This window comes from Dioscorea cayenensis, chromosome 4, assembly GCF_009730915.1.
Source record: "Dioscorea cayenensis subsp. rotundata cultivar TDr96_F1 chromosome 4, TDr96_F1_v2_PseudoChromosome.rev07_lg8_w22 25.fasta, whole genome shotgun sequence".
Lineage (NCBI taxonomy): Eukaryota > Viridiplantae > Streptophyta > Magnoliopsida > Dioscoreales > Dioscoreaceae > Dioscorea > Dioscorea cayenensis.
The window spans coordinates 1,939,298-1,959,484 of NC_052474.1; the positions used below are offsets into that span (position 1 = coordinate 1,939,298).

General features: G+C 35.0%; 3 protein-coding genes across 3 annotated transcripts; 2 read left to right on the top strand and 1 right to left on the bottom strand.

Annotated features, from left to right (window-relative positions):
- Window positions 1-669: 669 nt before the first annotated feature.
- On the top strand, window positions 670-4,392 carry LOC120258022 (probable inactive shikimate kinase like 2, chloroplastic). Its single transcript, XM_039265361.1, has 8 exons — window positions 670-995; window positions 1,730-1,920; window positions 2,040-2,234; window positions 2,497-2,558; window positions 3,286-3,352; window positions 3,435-3,553; window positions 3,752-3,928; window positions 4,149-4,392. Exons 1-8 carry the CDS (start codon window positions 759-761, stop codon window positions 4,253-4,255), a joined length of 1,155 nt encoding a protein of 384 aa, XP_039121295.1. The 5' UTR covers window positions 670-758; the 3' UTR covers window positions 4,256-4,392.
- A 349-nt stretch (window positions 4,393-4,741) lies between these two features.
- Window positions 4,742-12,166, bottom strand: LOC120259580 (inactive poly [ADP-ribose] polymerase RCD1-like). Its single transcript, XM_039267215.1, is given in 9 exon segments — window positions 4,742-5,054; window positions 5,400-5,495; window positions 5,588-5,776; window positions 6,268-6,338; window positions 6,444-6,564; window positions 6,566-6,686; window positions 6,897-7,534; window positions 7,536-8,189; window positions 12,011-12,166. Coding segments are annotated over 8 exon segments (1,779 nt in total). The 5' UTR covers window positions 8,013-8,189; window positions 12,011-12,166; the 3' UTR covers window positions 4,742-4,988.
- Window positions 12,167-16,971: 4,805 nt separating this feature from the next.
- LOC120257985 lies at window positions 16,972-20,120 on the top strand. Its single transcript, XM_039265308.1, is given in 3 exon segments — window positions 16,972-17,083; window positions 19,370-19,759; window positions 19,761-20,120. Coding segments are annotated over 2 exon segments (522 nt in total). The 5' UTR covers window positions 16,972-17,083; window positions 19,370-19,384; the 3' UTR covers window positions 19,908-20,120.
- The last annotated feature ends 67 nt before the right edge of the window (window positions 20,121-20,187 follow it).

Here is a 20,187-nt window from a genome sequence, read left to right on the forward strand (position 1 = left end):
CGGGCAGCGTTTAAGAGTGAGGACCTTTCACATCGCTGGGCAGCGCGGGCAGCTCGGGTTTTCGGATTTCGGGTTTGATTGTGACCCGACCCGGACCCGCATTCAAGGCTTTGTCCCCACAACACACTCCTTTTTTTTTTCCTTCTTCCTATATCCTCTATATATAGTTTTTAATTACTATTATTATTTATTTATTTATTTATTTGAGAAAGTTTTGGTTGTACGGGTAGTTCACATGACGGAATGACTTTTCTGAAACTTTTATCTTTCTTTCTTTCTTTTAACTTTTTTTGCTAAATGGTGATGCATGGATTTGTGTTATGAAAGAAAATTAATAAAAAATATGGGAGTAATTTAACTGTGACAAGAACTTTTGTTAGGAACTATTCTACTGTGATGGTTATATTTGGATTTTTTCCTTCAATAAAGTACCAGTAGAAAAGTTTGGAACTAATTTTTTATCCATAAATATTAAACTTGAAGCTAATTTGGGATTAAAAATGATCTATTCCCAATAACAAAAAAAAAATAAAAAAATTTAACATATCCCACCTTCTCCCCCAACTTCTTTTCTCACTTACATGAAATCAAAGAGAGGTCATTAGCCCATCAGTTATAGCCCATGGGCTTTGAAGAGCCCATTTGAAGACCATTTGGGCTTCAGCCCATTAAAAGACCGAAGGTCCAATAGTTTGTCGTTCTATCTTCTCATCTCTTTCTTCGTCGCGTCTTCTTCATCTTCACATCTTAGCGCGCCAATGGCTTTTGCGTTCGTCCCCGCTCTTTCTCTATCTCTCCAAAGCCCTAGAGAAGGCCTAACTAGGGTTTCTATACTCCAGAGTCGCACACCTAGACTCCAAATCTCCTTCAATGGCTCCAAGCTTCCGTCTTTTTCTTCGTTTCTACTCCCGAGAAGATGCATTTTTTCTCTGAAATTTAAGTCAGTTTCTGGCCGCAATCTCTCTGAGTTTACTGTTAAAAACAAGAATTACGAGGTAAAGAGCCTTAATTTTTAACTGAATCCAGCTAAATGAAATAGTTTTAAGCTCATTTCTTGTGAAGTTCATTCTTATTTGTGAGATTTGAATGGAAAAATCTGTAATTCTGTTCATCAATGTGTTCTGATTTCATGATATGTTTCTTTTTCTTTTTTTTTTTCTACATTAATTGGATTGGATATTTAGCAAGATTTGTTTGATTCTACTGTGAGATGCTTCATCATTAAACCAAGAAACTGAAACACTTTAACTTACTAAATTATGTGTTGAAGATGCTATTTTGAAATGCACAATGGATCAATATTGTGGAAAAAGAGTGTTTTTATTATCATCTTTATGCAATTACACAAGAAGATGGAGTATAATAGGTTTCTTTTAAATTGAGGTCATGAAGCAAGATCTTTCTTGTTTCCATTTATTTTTTACAAGAATGATCTTATAAAATATATCCATTATTGGATAGATGATAGCCTAACCTTCATGAGGGAGGGTTTTAAATTGTTTGTTTACCTGAGTAAAATGAATGCTTTATAAATTTTTTAGGATCTTTATCCAATTTTTGGGATCTTCTTTTGTCTAAACCAGCATTTATCTGCAGTGTTATTGCTAACTCTGGATTCTGTTGCTCATGTACTATAATTTTAATATTTCATATCCTTTGACAGTGTTCACCTCAAATGTTTCATTTCCCATATAAAACAACTCATTTCTTGTGATGATGCATTCTGCAGTTTTATGATGGTGTTGCGGATGTCGAACTGAGGCTAGATATTGGCACCATGGGCGTCCAGGATTCCAGTGATATTTTTGTTGATGCAAATGAGACGTCGTTATTAGTTAGAGTTAAAGCATCAGGCTCTTTGATAACTCTTTTGGATACCAATCATCTGTATGAGAAGATAAAACCTTCTGAGACCATATGGTTAGTGGAGTTCAATAAAACAGAATGCCTTTGAGACAATAAATAAACATCATAAAATCAATTAGTAGTTCATTTCATATTAGTCAGAAGAAGTTATACCCTCTTTTTAAACCAAACAGGTATATAGATGAGGATCAACTGGTAATCAATTTGAAGAAATATGATACGGAATTAAAATGGCCTGATATCATGGAGTCCTGGATGTCTCTCACTGCAGGAGTGTCCCAGCTTTTGAAAGGCACTTCAGTTTATCTTGTTGGAGATTCGACGGAGATTAACCAGAAAGTTGCTGGAGAACTTGCCTCTGGTATCGGGTACGTACTTATCTTCTAATTACTGTGGTGTTGGTAAAAGAAGCCGTGTGCATTAGATTGGTGCTATATCTAATCTCATCTTAACTTGTTCTTGGGGAAAACACTTTCCTAATTCTGTATTGTCCACAGCTCTCACCTTGCACTTAATATTCATAAATGTGCATTGCTCTTACACCAAAAGGGCAGTTTCCAAAATCAATAGGAAGTTTTATAAGATTTGAAAGTGTGCTCTGGACTAAATTATTTTGATATGATGTTGCAGATATACTCCACTTTTCACTAGTGACTTGCTAGAAAGATATACTCAGCAATCCATTGAATCATGTGAGTATGCCATCTTATTTGTCCCAGCAATAGGAAGTAGACCATTAGTTGTAAAAGTCTATTTATAGAGGTGAATATTATTTGGAGCTCATCAGCTTTAGTTTGTGCGCATATCAATCTATATTCAATTTACCACTCTTCTTGTTCTTGGATGGTGAGAGATTTGTGCTACTATCAATTGGTTCAAGTGATTCAAGGATCGAAAATTGGTACAAGAAAAAAAAATTATATATATATATATATATGCACAGATGTTGGGTGTTGGGACATACAGATAAATCCTCCTCTGCTTATTGTCTGTGGTTCATTTTATCAAAGTCTAATGCAGAAGTTAGTTTTAACTAATTAACATCCTGGATTCAACTATAGAGGGTCTGCTGCAGCTCTTTGGTTTATCAGATCAATGAATCTAGAGCTAAAGGAAAGAACAGCCATGAAGAAGGTCAGAAACATCTCTGGAAACTAAACCAAATGAACATACCTGATATGTTTGGAATAGACTTGTGAATGATCTTGTCTGTTACTGTAGAAAAGGATCCCATGCTGAGGAATATTTTAGATTGAACTCTTGAGAAACACATTGTATGTGTAACAGTCAGCTTATTGTCTGAACTTTCAGACAATTACTACTTTCATTCATCCAGTTGCTTTCAGATTATGAACTGGCTCTTACTATGAAGTTGGAAGCTTATTTTTGCGCTTCATTAACAAGTCTAATCACTTCCAGGGGTGATTTCCGAAGGAGCTGACTCTGTTGCTGCAGGAGAAGGTGTGGTATTAGAAAGTCTTAGCAGGTATATTCTTTTTTAGTTTTGTCTTTATGATCTTGTTATATATACAATGAACAGAAATAGCTGATAAATTTCCTTGTTACAGTCATGTTCGTGCTGTTGTTGCTACATTGGGAGGGGAGCAGGGAATTGCTAGAAGATCTGATAAATGGCAGCATCTTCATGCTGGCTTCACTGTATGGTTATCCAAATCAGAAGCTTCAGGTGAGGAATTTTCCCTCTTTCAACAAGGTCTTATATACTTTGGAGCTTTGGAACTTTTCAATATATGTATATATTTGTGGGTGGTGTCAGGTGTGCGTATGTATATACACACATTGAGTAAATGTGGATAAACCATCATTCATTCATCAAATAAAATTGCCGGCATAACCTTCAAATTATCTTTCTTTAAAAATTTAGATGAGAATTCTGCGAAGGAAGAGGCTCGAATGAACATGCAGGATAAAAATCTCGGATACACAAACGCGGATGTGGTAGTGAAGCTTGGGGGATGGGATGCAGAACATACACAAGCTGTTGCTCAAGCCTGCCTGAGTGCTCTGAAACAATTACTGTTATCAGATAAACAGCTAACAGGTATCACATTACCAATGGACATGTTTACTCTTAAAATTAGTCGTATTTTAGTAGTGCGCGAGAGAGAACTCGAGACTTATCATGTTCAGCCTGTGGGTATATAGCAACATCATCAGTTTTAGATGTCAACCTGCAGATGTTTTGCATACCAATTTTCGTCAACCTATATTCATCATGCATTTCCATTTAGCTGAATTTTCCTTAATGATTCTAATGGTAGGGAAGAAGAGTCTTTACATCAGATTAGGATGCCGAGGAGACTGGCCGAATATCAAGCCACCTGGTTGGGATCCGGCAAGCGGAGTAGATTCTTCTGTGGAGTACTAAAGAGAAGCCTCCCTCTATCAACATTTTGTTCCCTATATTTAGGCTTTTGTTATATCATTTGTGCAACAACTGTGCTCCATGACTTTGTTACATGTTTCCTTTTAAATAGTAATAAATCTTCACATGGTTGTAGGTCATCAGTTTGTTGCACATTTAATTCAGTTTAAACGAATAATCTATTTTAACCATTTTGTTGATGTTTCTTTGGGTAGTTTCATTCAACTAGTTTTTATATCATATATGAGACGGACTCCTAGTAAGAATGATCACATAATCAAACAGATGAACATTCAAGCAAATTAACAGTAGGCTTGGTTGGAGAATAAAAATGTAGGCAAAACAAACCTTGATTTAATTAATAATAATTAAAATTAAATATTTTTAAAACTTAAACTTATATTCATATATATATATATAATAATAATAATAATAATAACTACCAACAGGCAACAGGTACACAAAATCAAATAAAAATAGGAACAAAAATGACAAAGAAAGAAATCGGCCATTCTTAAAAGCAACTTGAGGCAAACATCCTGGAAGTTTCCCCTCCACACGCACACACACATGTTGAACTACCACAAATGTTCTATATATATATATAGATACAAAATAAAATAAATAAGGCACCAAAATGCACTATATTACTTAATTACCTAAAAGTTGGTCGGAACTAGCATTCCAGTAATGTCGGCTTATCGTTGTTGCTTCAGAGTTTCAACCTGCAATGGACTCATTCCTTGGCCTCATAATTCTTGCACCATGGTTTCGGCCCTACGCTCCTTGCCACTGGTGGCAGCTGCAAAATTCAGATAAGGATCCCGAGTATATTAGAGCACACTAGGGCACACGGTCGAGAAATAATCAACTTACAACAGTTCCAAATGTGAAAATATCACAAGTTTGAATAATAGTTTAAAGCATTTGTGAAAACATTAACCGGGGAGACATAAGAGATGCTTCCCATACAATGAACAATATCTAGTGTGAAAGCATTAACCGGGGAGACAGCATGGCACAAAGACCTACCTTGCTTGTACATGATGAAGAGAAGAGAGTATTTCATAAAAAAAATATATAAGCATTGGCCAAAAGCTAGATCCTATTAATGAGAATGAGGACATAGAGCTGAAGAAAAGATCACCTTGTGTTGAAGCCGTGTAATAGTAGAAATTAGCAGTTTGTCTCCAATTATCTGTCTCAACTTTTTAACAAGGTCGATCCTGGTTATCTTTCTTCTCTGATGACAACATAGAAAATAATAATAATAATATGTTGTTCAAATGCTGAAGCTTTATGGTGAGAAAAGGGACACATTGCAGGAAAACTAACCTTAAACTCTTCGTAATGAGTATTGATTAAGTCCATATCTTGAGGAAGTACTTTAGTAGAAATAGCAGCAAAAAGCATTGAGAAAGGCATCCAGGGTGATGTGGGGGTTCTTGCCCCTCTGCCAGAAGCTACTTGTTCTTTTTCCTGAGATGTCTTCATCGAAGATGGGAGCAATGAACACATTCCCTCCTGCCCATGAACAAGCAGCACTAATCACAATAAGGAAAAGAAAAAGAAAAAGGTTCTGTGGTGAGATGGCTTCTGTATTGACAGATCTCTCCACTAAATGGTATGCATCTGGTCGCTCTATGATCATTGCTACCAGAGGCAGGCGATCACCATCTTTCTTTCAGATGATCACTTCTCCTTCCTCATTGCTTGCAACAAATGAGTTACAACCAATCAGCACAACCATCATAAGCTAAAGTGTACTATTATTAGTGACAGCCCAATCTAAGTAATATCTCCACAAATTAATGTAAAATGAGGACATTGGCAATTGCTGCAGAAAACTCATGCCCAGTTGGTAAAATTGCAATGCAAGTCAAAAATCATCCATTCTCTAATAAACACATCTAATATCAAATCTAAACAAGTAAAATGGAGACAAATCTAGCCACAGATACACTTTAAATAAAGAACATTAAATGATCCACCTGCAGAATTAAATAGAACTTTACCTTGGATGGGCTAGAACTAGAATTTGTGAGGCCAGATAAATTAGATATGCTTTCTTTGCCATTCAAACATTCTGCAGAAAAAATAAAAAATTACAAAACTTCCATGTTTGAAACTCCACTTCACATAAAAGCAAATTTCTAGAGACTAATCACAATGCATCATCATGGAAAATTACCTTTGGCTTTAGAAGGCATTCGAAAAGTCACAACGAATTCTGGATAGATGTGAGTATCAATATTTGTATCCCATACTACATAATGCTTTGGTTTTTGGAGATCATCAACACCACTATCAAAACTTTTCATTACTGGGCTGGAATTGTTTAGATCCAGGTTGAATGAGTTCCACATTTCCCATTATAACCCGGCATAACATCATATACACTATACCATTTTCGTCGACATCAGAATGACTAGCACTGTGAAGAATTATCAGTGAGAAACCCATTCATCAAACAACTTTTCAAAAGGAAGCAAATAAAAACTAAGATGGCAATAGTATGTCATGAAATAGGTTGCATGATCTTAATTAATGACCACTGAAAATTTTCATTGGATTCTCCTTATGCAATCATGCAAATCCAAAATGGAAGGGGAAAAAATGAAAGACTAAAAATAAAAAATCTCACCAGATATCAGAGCAATTCGCTGGAGCAAGATGAACACCAACACCAAAAGATGGTCCATGAGAAGGTGCCTTCATTGTCATGAAACCCTTTAACATGACATCCTCAACAGCATCCTTGGCAGAAGAAAGCCAAGCATAGCGTACATTTGCATTGCCACGATGAACCTTAGTATGCTCAACCTTCTCTTGGAAACGCTTAAAACGAACTTGCCCTGTATTATCCAATAACGGGGTTCTAAAGATTCCAACTATGTCCTTTTCACAAACATACCGACGCAAGCCTAACAATAAAATATTCTGCACGGCACTATATACATCTGGACCAGTAGCAGGCTTAGTTGATTTATTCTGTAAAGGTCTAAAGCCAGTAAAATTTGAAGGAAAGAGAGAACACGGTTCATTTTCTCCAGTTTTTTCAAGAAGTTCATGTTTCTGGTAATTAGAAAAAATTTCCTCATTCTGTTCTGCTTTGGAGAATATCTCAACATCTGGCTGTTCTGAATTTGAACTTTCGGCAGCACTAACAGAAACCTTCTGGAATTCAGGTTCACGAGTCCCATTACGCACACAAGTGGTATGAATAGCATCCCTCTTGGTCCAAATGACAGCATCGACATGACACACAAAATTCAGGATGTATTTCTGGAAAGAAACATTTACCATTTTCATCAATCCAAGCAATTGGTTTTCGTGACCCGCTTTCTAATGTTGTGCAGACCATATGATAAAAGTCTAATGACACATGTTGGTTATCAAGAATTACTTCAGTGACAGCCTTTTTCCTTTGGAAATCTCCCTGGACCACTGTAATGATACCACCAGGAAAATCTTTCCATGCATCATCATGGTGAAACAAAACACGTTGTGGCAACCCACTCTTAATAAAATTTTGGTGGTTTCGAAGAGAATGACTTTGTAAACAACTGAAATTAGTCTTGCAGTCCCCAGTAGAAGCCTTGCTGCAATGCCTAATGGCTTGAGCAAAACTAGACTCGTGTTGAACCAATGCATTGCCAGAACCAGCCAAACAAGCAACACAAGCTGCTGCTGTTTCCTTCAACTTGGAAGCAGAAACAAACATCCTATCATCCAACACCCTTACGTTCTTTGCTTCCATTTTTGTTAAAAGAACCGAACGTTGACTGGTAAGAAATTCTTTTCAATGAGTCAACCTCCACGAAGCCTACTTACTCAGTATCAACTCACAACTTTCCTTTGCCATAAGCAGAAGAAACTCGAATCAACAAAGACAGCAATCAGGAAACCTCTGAACAGAATGCCTGACGTGAACATACTATTTAAACATCATACAAATGGAAATAAAAAGAAACATCAGAAGATTGTTGTCAAATTCACAAAATCTGGAAATAAAAAATAACTCAGAAGCACTAATCATATCTAAGAACAAAAAAAGGGATTGAGAAACCTAAAGATTTGCAAGTGATATTATATATCCATGTGAAAGGGGCGTATGTGTCGCGCACACACACACAACAGAGATGTTACTTTGTGCCAAATCAAACAATTCCAAACTGACATGATAAACCTTGTACTGTGTGGCTTTACTACTAGGAAACCAGAGCAATAAGAAAAAGAAGAATCAAGGAACTGAATTCTCGAGGTCATTATTCCAGCTTAGTAAACACAAATAGAAAATCTGACATGTGCATTTTGATCAGAAACCATTCGGACACCAAAGGAACAGTAGTATATGGAAGAATGTGAACTAACTCCCACCACCATCGATCAGTTCAGAGTTAAAAACTATGAACAACTATACCAAAAACAGTCCCAACAACTATTACAGGTCATGAAGTCATGAAGGTAGAAATACTTCAAGGGGTTATCATAGAAAAACATGGCATAAGTTACTGGAACCATGACAATAATTGAAAACTAACCTGCTAATAGCATGAATACGAAATATAAGGACTTGGAAATTTGAATCCTTAATTTGTAGGTAGCCTAAGAATGCCAAAGATTCAGTAAGTTTCACCAACACTTCTGCAGTATAATCTTGAAAAAGTAAGGGCAGCAAGCAGAAAAAACCATGTTCAAATTGGAAAAAGCATTTGCATCAATAAATCATACAGAAGGAAATTATAAAAAAGAATTTTATGATTTGGTGGATAAAGTGGTCACATGAATTCACTCTTGAACATCTATACAAATGAACATGACTCTAATTTCATGTTGGATGGCATGTTATTAAGAAAATATAAAAACATAATTTGGGGTCTAATCCTTTTACAAAAAATATCATTGCCCTTTTTAGAACTACAAAGGCCAAGTCATGCAGGTATCCGAACCTCCTGTCCATGCTTCATTTACAAGTCATAATATTCTATTACATATTACTCCTTACATTTCAGGAAAGCCACATATTTGTATATGTTATTCAGTGAACAGTAGTAGGTTCACCGACATCCATTTAAAATCAATTGGAACACAACCAGAATCATTGAATTGAATGGAAGTAACAAAAGTATAAAAAATACTCATAACATGCAAATACAGTATACCTTTATGGCAAGATTCATACATAACATGTCATCCATAAAGGATCCCCCCCTCATCCTTTCTCTTAGCACTTAATAATCAAAATCTAAAAATAAAAGGAAAAAAAGAAAAATATGGCAACAGGAGGGATATTAGTGAAAAAATGGTAGCAGTTAACATAAGGCATTTGGCAAAAGAACTATCATGTGGTCATCTGACAATAAGCCACCTGAAAGGACAGACTGAACACTAGTTACCCAAACTCTCCCACAACCTTTAGGTGTCGCTTAGATTCTCCACCTAAACTACTGATATAGGAAATGCTGACACTAGTTTACAGTTGCAAATAAGAGATTCATTCCATACCAACGTTGCCTGGGCATTGACACCCCCTTGCATAAGAATAATAAAAATGTTTATGAACTATATTTCATCTGGCTAAAAAAACCAATAAATCAAAATAGATTATCCTCATATGCATCTTCCAGTATCAAACTACATCCAATCTGAAATTCAAAGCCTGAGTATATTAACATTCAACTTAAAATCCATAATCTATATGACTATATAGCTTCAAGATGAAAACAACAATGAAAATGGTATAAATATACTTCTATGAAAAGCTATGCTCAGCAAAAGAGATGCTGACATGCAGTATTCAATGAGAAGTTTCAGAGGGGTAATATAAGTCTTAGAAAACTGATAAAATGATTGACAAAAGGGCAATATCACCTATGAACTAAAAAAAACACAACATGACTTAACTATGCATAAATGTTAACAATTGGCTACATACACAAATACGTTAAAAGAACTCCAGAGTGAGCATATACCATTCAGTATTTGCAAGATATCTACTTATCCATTTCCTCAGAGGAGAACAATCACAAGCGTCCTTCCAAAAACTACATGTATAAAATTGTTTGTGCCAATTACTTATAGCCGCCACATCAGAAATCCATAGCGATATCAACATCAACAATACAAAGCCAGTATCAGGCTTCTGAGATGCATATGAGCCACAAGATTTGCTATTTCCGAACTTTTTCGCAGAAAACAAATGATTGTATACCAGTGCCCCATTTAAGAAACAAAAAGAAATAAGCATCTTTATTAACATAAGCAAGCTGAACAATTAACTTACAGTTCTAGCAAACTAAAAAAATCGATCAATCATCCCAAATGCCCACCTATACAGCAACTTCTGCTCATTTACTCGAGTATAAAGCACCTCACAATAGAAAGAAACTTCTTCTTGCCACTCAATCTCTTGATAACTCCTATGTCAACCATCTCAAGGATTGCATCTTCACAGATGGCTAAACATACACGTCTATTATTATTCTTCTAGAAAATGAAAACCATATCAAGAAACTCCCACCATCACACATTGCCCGTAATAATATGGACATTTGCACACCACTGCCGATAACATGGGGAAATGCTACGAATCATTCCAATGGGCAAATTAATTCCCATGCCCACATCCACTTGACAACTATAGGAACATTTGCATGCTGTTGCTTTCAACATCATAAGATGCACCTAGCCACTTCAATGAGCGAAATCATCTTCATTTCTCTGTCCACTCAGATAACTACAGAGATAATTATTTCATCACTTACAATCAACATTAAGACATTTGTATTCTGAATCTCATGTGGGAAATCATCTTCATTCCTATAACCACCTGATGATGATAGACTTGTACATTCCACTTCTTGTCAACAGTAGGAGATGCCTATACTTGGTCTCGAGTGTTCAATTCATTTTTATTATTGCGTCCACTTAATGATTGCAGCCACAACATTACCATCTGTCTGCGGCTGCCTCATATAAGATAGTGCCTTTGCCAAATGAAATTAAGTATCAAATCACATCCCACCCTCCTCTAAAGCTATAAAGAAAAAGGTTTTTTTTCTTTTAAATAATGTGAAGGAGATTTTTGTTCTTTCCAAATTGCAAATGAATGATACGCTGACTATTCTGTCAGCGTGATCAAAATTCACAAAGGTCACCTTCTGAATGTGGGGAAATAAGTGAAAAACAAAAGAAAACAAAACAACAAAGAAAGATCCTTTCTTGTGTTTAGATGAATAAAAATTTTACTGACAGATTTGTTCTTTTTTTTTTTTCCTAGAATTCTATCTTTCATCTTGTTCCCTTCCTCTTGCTCTACACCAAATCTAACACAAAAGAACCAGCTAAATTTAACACACAGAAAGAAAAAGAAAGAATTTCCACACTAAACAAATCAACAATCATAAGAAAGAAACTATTTCAAATTATCCCAACAACCAAATCCAAAAATCAAAGCATCAAGATCATGGATCTAACACCAAATCAACAAATTCAAACATATCAAACTCTAACTCTCAACATCTCCTTTTCCACAAAACCAAAAAAAGATAAAAAAATCCAAAAATTCACACAATCCCCATGGATCTAACACCAAATCATCAAATTCAACCAAAACAACACCCGATCCAACCATCCAAAGCACAATAAACGACCAAAATTTTCACAATAGCCTAAAAAACCCAAAAATAAAAATTAAAAAAAAAACCGCAAAAACAAAACAATCAATAGACTATGATTGAAAACAAAGAAAAACACCTGGGGATTTCGAGAAACAAGCGCTTCATCTCAACGATCGAAGGCGGCTCTCTCTCTATCTCTCGATCGCCAGACGAAGACCTCGCGAGACGGAGAAGAGCAAGAGCCGTGACGGCGCACGGCACTGCGGGTAGAAATAGAAAACCCTCCCTTCGTTGCTTGAGCGAAAAGCAAGCAAATTATGGTTAATCTGACGGTTGATATCGTTCCAAGTGGGCAAAGAGCATTAATGATGGAGATCCGGCCGTTGGTTTGGTGTTTACCATATTAAAGAAGTCTGAGGCAATGGCACGTGTCGATTCCCGTAACGGGACGGAAAAGCAAAGTCGGTTCCCGGTTTGACTTGAAACGGAAGTGTAAAAAAAATTTACATTTTTTTATTTACATTTGATAAATGGTGTTTTTGTGTTATGCTGTAAATATATTTTAACGGGAGTAATTTTAATTTAAATTAAGAAAAAATGCAACATTCATGGTGAGAAGAAAAAAAGGGTAATTTTTTCATGGACAAAATATGAGTTTTTTCTAATAAAAAAAGTCTCAGAATATGAGTGGCACGATGACTACATGAGGGACCCTGGATTTATCAAAGTTTGAATGAAAATAATAGAGATCACACAAGTTGGTTTCATGCCGGATTTTTCACTCACGATTAATTTTTTTAAATTTAAAAAAATTTGATAAACCACATATATATATTATTATACGCTAATGTACAAAGTACAATGGTACAAAGAATAAGAGTGACAAAACATACAACAAAATATAAAAAATTACAAACATAGTACAAAAAGAAATTTTTCACTAGGTGTAAAGAGAACAATGCACAGAGCTAGATGTTGAGCATAAAAGATAAAAAACGGGCCCTATAAGAAAAATGAGTGACATTGTCTCTTGGGACGACTCCAAAACATAAAAATATCAGTCAATTTCTATCCGCCATCTAGGTATGTCACAAACTCTCTTGAATCATTCTCATCGCCTCATAAGAATCCTCTTAAATCAAGACTTCTTTTGGTAGTGTTGAGTGACTACTCCAATTTTTTGTTCTTTTGCTTCAGGAGCTACAAACACTGAAAAAATGAATATATGAATGGTTTTTTATTATAATCGTGATTAGCATTGCACATCTATACATATTATTGTTGGGTTTCAGCCCATTTGGTGGGCTACCAACAAAGAAGAAATAAAGCTTGGGCTTGGCCCAAGATAAAAATGAAAAAGAAAAAAATGAAGTTATGTCAATAATAAAGAAGTGGAGGGCAACAAGGTAATTTCACAGTCTAAATGTCTCTCATTTATTGTGAATGAGAAGGTGTCATTCTTGTAGAAGGGGCTTTTGTGCAATATGTGTGTGTGTGTGTGTGTGTGTGTGAGAGAGAGAGGAAGCTACCACCAAGAAATTAAGAGAGGAGAAAGGGAAGAGAGGGAGCTAGAGCAAGGAGATCGGACGGCCAAACATCGCCAGATCTCACTCAAACTCCGGGAGGAGATTCCTTGCAAGAAGCTCAACCTATTGATTAGGTTTGATCCTTCCTTCATCTCTACTTGTTGTTTGTTATCCATCCTTGTTGATGATGATGGTGGTAATGTCATACAAATCCTTTCTTATGAATGCTGTTAGCCTCATGCATGTAAACCTCTAGTTAGCTAGAGAGGAACCATTGTAACCCATTGTTGACATAGTGGATGTATATTTAAGAGGCTCTAAGGAGTCCCGTGGTTTTTCCCTCGATTCGTAGGGTTTTTCACGCTAAAATTGTGTTTTTGCATTGTTGTATATTTGTTCATCCCATTCTAACAAGAATTGAGGGGTTTAGTAGTGTTTTATGCTTGTTTTGAAGCATTAAAGGGTTGTAGAAGACTTGTGAAGACATTTGAAGCCTCAAGGAAGCTCTACAAGATTTTTTGCGGCTTATGCGGGCTGCATACGGGCCGCATAAGGTCGCCAGTGAAGCTCACGGGTGTTTTGCGGCAGCATGAGACCTCACATGAACAGTGATTTTCCTATAGTGTGTTGAACAATGTATGTGAACAGTACTTTGCTGCAGTGTCCCCGGTAGACAGTAAGGCTCACGGGTAAGCTTGCGACCGCATAGGATCGCCAGTGAGGTTCACGGGCAAGTGTGCGCCCATATAAAGGCCGCATGTGAACAATAACAGTGCTACAGTGCCATCAAACAGTAGCATTACTACAGTACCTTCCGCAGATTTTCACTGTTCCAAAAACCGGATAAACCCCAACAATTATTAAAGTAGATGTATAAAGTGTTCTAAGAGTGATTCAATGAATAATTTTAATATTTTTATTATATTAAATATGGTATTAATAATTAAAAATTTTAATTGCATAATAGGCATTGATTTCATCATGCCATTAAATTGGTTTTATATTAGATATTTAATAGGATGTTTTAATATAATGGAGAGGGTTTTAAAAAAGATTTATATATATATATATATATATATATATATTTTTGCATATATTTAAAGTGGCATAGATTTCATCATAGCCATTAAATCGGTTTTATATTAAATCCTTCGTAATTTTTTAAAGTTTTTGGTTTAAAAAATATTTAAAAATATTTATTTGGTATTATATTAAATTTTAAAAATGAAAAAAATATAGGAGACTAATAGATAATATTATTATATTAAATAAGATCTCTTAATGAAACAGATGGTAATCTGATCGGAGAATGTTTCAAGGAAGATTTTTAAACTCTTTTTAAAAAAATTTTCCCCATTGCATTATGAGCATATAAGATTTAATGGACTTGATTTATAATAGACATTAAGTCAGTTTTATATTAAACATTCAATAGACGTACTCATGGAAATATATGGCTTTTGGAAATTGAAAATCTTTACTAAATTTATTTGGAATTATTGGTTTATAAAAGAATAAACAACATTTATTTGGTATAAAAATAAAAATAAAAAAATAAAAAAATATTGTATTATTAATAAAAAATTATAATTAAATGAATAAAAATTAACGACATTTATTTGGTATTACATTAAATTACAACATAAGCTTTATTTTTTTAAATTACCAATAGTTTCATATTTATTAAATGATATAGATTGGGTTTATGAGAAGATGAATACAAAGAAGATGAAAAATCTAAAATAAAATACATTTTTTTATTATATTTAAATTATATATATTACTTATGATATTAATAATTTTAAAAACTTTAATTACACTTTTTTATTTATGCAATAATTGTCCATAAGACTTTTGAAATTGAAATTGAAAATATACAACAGTTTCCATTGTATGAGTTGTTTAATTATATTATTTTAATTTGCTCCCTAGAGTGTTTGAAGGAATAAATTTAAATTTTTTATTTATATTATTTATGATATTAATAATAGAAAAAATTTAATTGCACTTATTTATTTATACAATAAATGTGCATAAGACCTTTGAAATCCAAAGTACTCAACAGTTTCCATTGAGTTGTTTAGTTATATTATTTTTATAATTTTCTTTGAGAGTGTTTCAAAAACCAAATTTTAAATTTTTTTATTATATTTAAGTTTTTATTTATATTACTTATGATATTAATAATTGAAAAAAATTTAATTGCACTTATTTATTTGTGCAAAACTCCGATGCGAAACCGGGGAGAATGCCTAGTTTAACATTAAAGACATAGTTATTCATCTCAAACTAAATATTCCAAATAATTATGCTTATGAGGTTTGGAAGTCTGCCCTACAGGTTTTCCACATAAACCTTGAGGAAGTAGGAACAATAGTTATCTTAAATATGTGACCAAAGAAGTGCCAAATGCTTGTTGCAGAAGAACACTTGAAAAATCAATGATCAATTGATTTAATGGTTGCATGGAAGAGCACACAAGGAGTAGTGGCCAGTTTATTGCATCGCTTGGAATGCTACATTTTTCAAGTGAGTTTATGTATTCCAAATTGATAAACTCTTCTAAAAGTACTCACAGAGTTTAACAAGTTCAGGGCAATGGACCAAAACTTCTAGAAAAACAATATAGGAAATTCATTAGGCCATGGGTTTTGAAGTCATCTCACCTGGTTTCAAAAGCAGGGTATTGTTTGATCCTCCCATATTACATCCTGACATATATGTTGTTATTTTTTTTATGTTATAGAAAAATTTGGTATTAGTATCATGTTTTTTTACCCACATTAGATGTGGCATTGTCTCTATTAAATCTTCTTATATGAGGTGAGATTATGAATTTCCTTGATAATGTCTAGCAACTCAAGCCTCTAGGGTATGCTACATAGCAAGATTTATGTTTTTTTAATAATATATTTATCTTTTATTATCATTACAAGCTTTTATCCTAGTGTTTTTTAATATGTGAGTGTATGTCCGCACCCACAATCATGTACTCGTTACTACTACTGCATCATGTGAGATTTTAACTTCATGTACCCAAGGTAATCAGACCCGGTTGAACCGGCCGGTTCAACCGAAAAAACCAGGAACCGGCTATGTGATCGGTCCGGAAATACCTCGTTGAATCAGGTATGGAAAAAACCCGGTGTTAACCCAGTGACCCGGACGGTTCAACCGAGAAACAATTGACCCGGTCGGGTCAATCGGGTCACAATGTTGGAATTTTATTTTACAATATTTTATAATTTATTATTATTTTCTCATTAAATACCAGAAAATTATATATATTTATTAATATTAATTTTTAATTTATAATCTATAAATAAAATTACAAATATATATATATATATATATATATCATAAACATAAAAAAAAAATTAATATTTAAAAATAAAATCCATTAATATGTTATGTAAATTGAGTGAGCCCAGTATTGTTGGACCAAAGCCCTTAGCCATCCTAGCTCCATAATTAACTCTAAATACTTGATTTTAATTTGAATGTATGTAATAATTAGTTAGCTCATGAAGACCGTTCACTGTTCATCATAATGCCTCGGGAGCTGTGCTCATCTCGATCCACTGATCGATAAGCCCCCCAACCGTGTTTCGCTCCATCTCACGGAGCTCTCCCAGTTCCACTCGCGCGCGCCGGCCCCAAAGCTCCTTGAGCCCTCTCGATTGGTACGATTCCCTCGAATCCCTAATTCTAATCCGTCTCGCGCTATGATTCATGAGGTTGATCTTTTGTTGTTCCTCAATCAATGCATTGGATTGTTCTTTTTTTTTTTTCCTTTTTCTAGGGCATCATTTTCGTTTTGTTTCTACTTTTTCTTGAATTGATTTGACTTGTTGTGCTACGCTAGTCGGAATTGAAGATGAAAACGAAGATTAGTACTGAAAGAATTGCCATTGTTTTTGCTTGTGTGCATTGTAAATGGTGCTGCTTGATCCTCAAAACTATTGGGATATTAGGATTATTGTCACAAAGTGACATCTTCTAATCATATTTTGGCAAATTTTGAGTTGTTGAGCATGTTGATTAAGAACCAAACGTTGGTATTAGAATATGAGATCAGCATCTCGGGAAAGGATTTCACTGATTAATGTAGCATGATAATCTTTGGTAATCACTGCAAATCATATGGTTTTCACTGAAAAAATGTGGTCTTGATGGTGAGTTTTGGATATGGTATCATAATCCTTTTTGAGGGGCCATAGGAAGATGGTTTTTTAGCTATTTTGTTTGAAAATGGAAGCTGCTAAATCCTTAACTTTTTTTTTGTTTTTGTTTTAGCTGCTCTGAACAATAAATGTTTATTTTGGTGGAAATCACATAGATCAAATACTCCTGTTTCTTAACATAAAAGAGATCCAAATATATTATCATCATCTTCTTCTTATTCTAAGTGCTTCTTCTAGATGAAATGATTCGTGATCATTAATTCATGTTGGGATAAAAGTTTTGGCCTTATCACTGCAGACATCATATAGCACTACTCATGTTCATGTGAAGGATTGAACTCACTCACCTTCCTATGCCAATTGCTTACCATATGATTGAGATGGAGTAGGCCAAAGCTCATGGTTTCCAATATAGATTCGTTGATTAAAAGTAGTCTTGTCAATCATGGGGCCAGTATGATTAATGTTTGATGACCCTCCCACTAATGTCTTCAAGCTGTTATTGAATCTGTCTACCCAATATAGCACTAGGTCAGGGATGTGCAGCTATGAGTGCGATGGATTTATAACAAATCTTTCTATATTAGGGTTTAAGTCAGGTGTCACTCTCTGTTGAATTTATGTTTGTTTTTCTAAGATTATCAAATAATGTATTGTACTATACTTTTCTGGCTTGAAAGTATATTGAAAGGCCATAATCTTATGCTTTAATTTATTGCAAAGAATTCAGATAATGGATCATATGTTTGCCTTTAGGTGAGTATCTGCTACTCCCCAGCTTAGTAATGCAATCAAAACTCAATGAGTTAATGTTTGGCCCACAGAAACCATAATTTCTCCGAAAGATTTTCCTGTATCTTTGAGCAAGTGAAGGCAGAAGAGGTTCACAATCGATTTCTTTGGCTAAATCAGCAAATCAAGGAGCTTAAAGTTCCATTTTTTTCCCCATTCTGTTCAGGAGGATCAATTCCTATTGTCATTTTCTCTCATGAGAAAAGTGCTGTCTAAAAGGGGTGACATTTGTTTCTCACCCATTGATGGCTTCATTTTTGTTGATCACAAGCTTGATTTCCTTTTTGAATTTTCATGGGCTAAGCACTTCCTTTGAGGTCAAAATCTCACTAACAATACCCATGAAGCTTTAAGTCCATTTTGTACAATTATGAAATAGTATTAGGACATGGCTTTGTTTCAGTCCAAAGAGTCAGAATATATGTCTTCTGTTTTTTCTGGCCTCGCTACTGTAATCTATAGACATCACTCCACCTGCTTATGTTACTATAATGTACATGAATTCTGTCGGGTGTTCTTATTGAGTGGTGATGATTTTGCTTTTGCATCCTTGAACAAAATCTACTATAACAACACCTTTGGTTGTTTAGGCCCAAAGATAGAAAATTGTGTTGTTCTCCAGCATTTCTTACAAAGTTTCCCAAACCACAGGACAACTAGAATTTGTCTGGCCTATCCATGCTATAGCTCAACTGTGTGATAGATGAAATATTTTTGCCTGTCATTACATGGAAACAACATTCAATCAAGACTTCGGGAATACAACAATCTTATTCTTCCTGTTGTCTGCATACTCAGTTAAACTTTTTCCATTCATTGAACCATTTCCTTGCATCATGCTTATATGATGTGCTGCAAGTATGGGTGGCCATTGGAACTTTGTTCAACACCTACCAACTTCAAAACATGCACACTATTTCTTGAGATTTCTGAAAGCTACATGGTATACAAGGAACGAAAGCGAATAACAAATTATTGATTTTCATTTTGCAGATTGCTTTGATTTTGATGGAGGACTCATACACAGTCCAAATTAGTTCCAACTTAGTGAACCGGCTTGTAAATAATGAGAACAAACCGAGAAAGAAAACCAAGAAACTGAAGCCAAAGCTTCCTAATGAGCCTCAACAAGTGCAGAAAACAACAAAGCCAACTCCTGGTTCGCCAAACAGCAATCTTGGTGGAGGATGGCCGCACCAACCACCAATGTTCCTGCCAGTAGCCCCTTCTCAGCATGCAACAGCAAATGCTGAATTAGAAGCAATACGCTCTGTCCTCCAAGAGAGTGAAAGGGTCCTCGAGAAGTTGGAGAAGCAGGAGGCCAACATGACTCGGGAACTGACTCAGAGAGCAAAAGAACTCCATGATAAAGAGTTCAAGCTACCCTACCAGAAAGCCCATGCCCTGTGAAGCCGAGAAAGAGGCTTGTCTCAAGTGCTACAAGAACTACGCCAAAGATCCCCTCAAATGTGCTCAAGTAGTTAAATCATTTGCCGACTGTGCTCGTCGGGCAAGGCAGCAGGATTGCTGAACACCATAGTATGTTTTCAACCATTTTCATTACAATGAGAACCCCAATACATTGAACTGTCATATTGATGAACAGATTGAACACAGGTTGCCATTTTTGAGCAAACAAATCACAAATTTCTCTCTATTCTGCATCCTTTTCTTGCTGTAGAAATAAAAACTCAGTGCTGTTTGTTTGCTGAAAAGCCAAGAAGAGTTAGTTCTTTTGTTCAGACTTATAATCAATTTTGATGCATCGCCTTAGTGTAGTTGTAATAAATTTTCAGTTTTTTTTGGTTGCA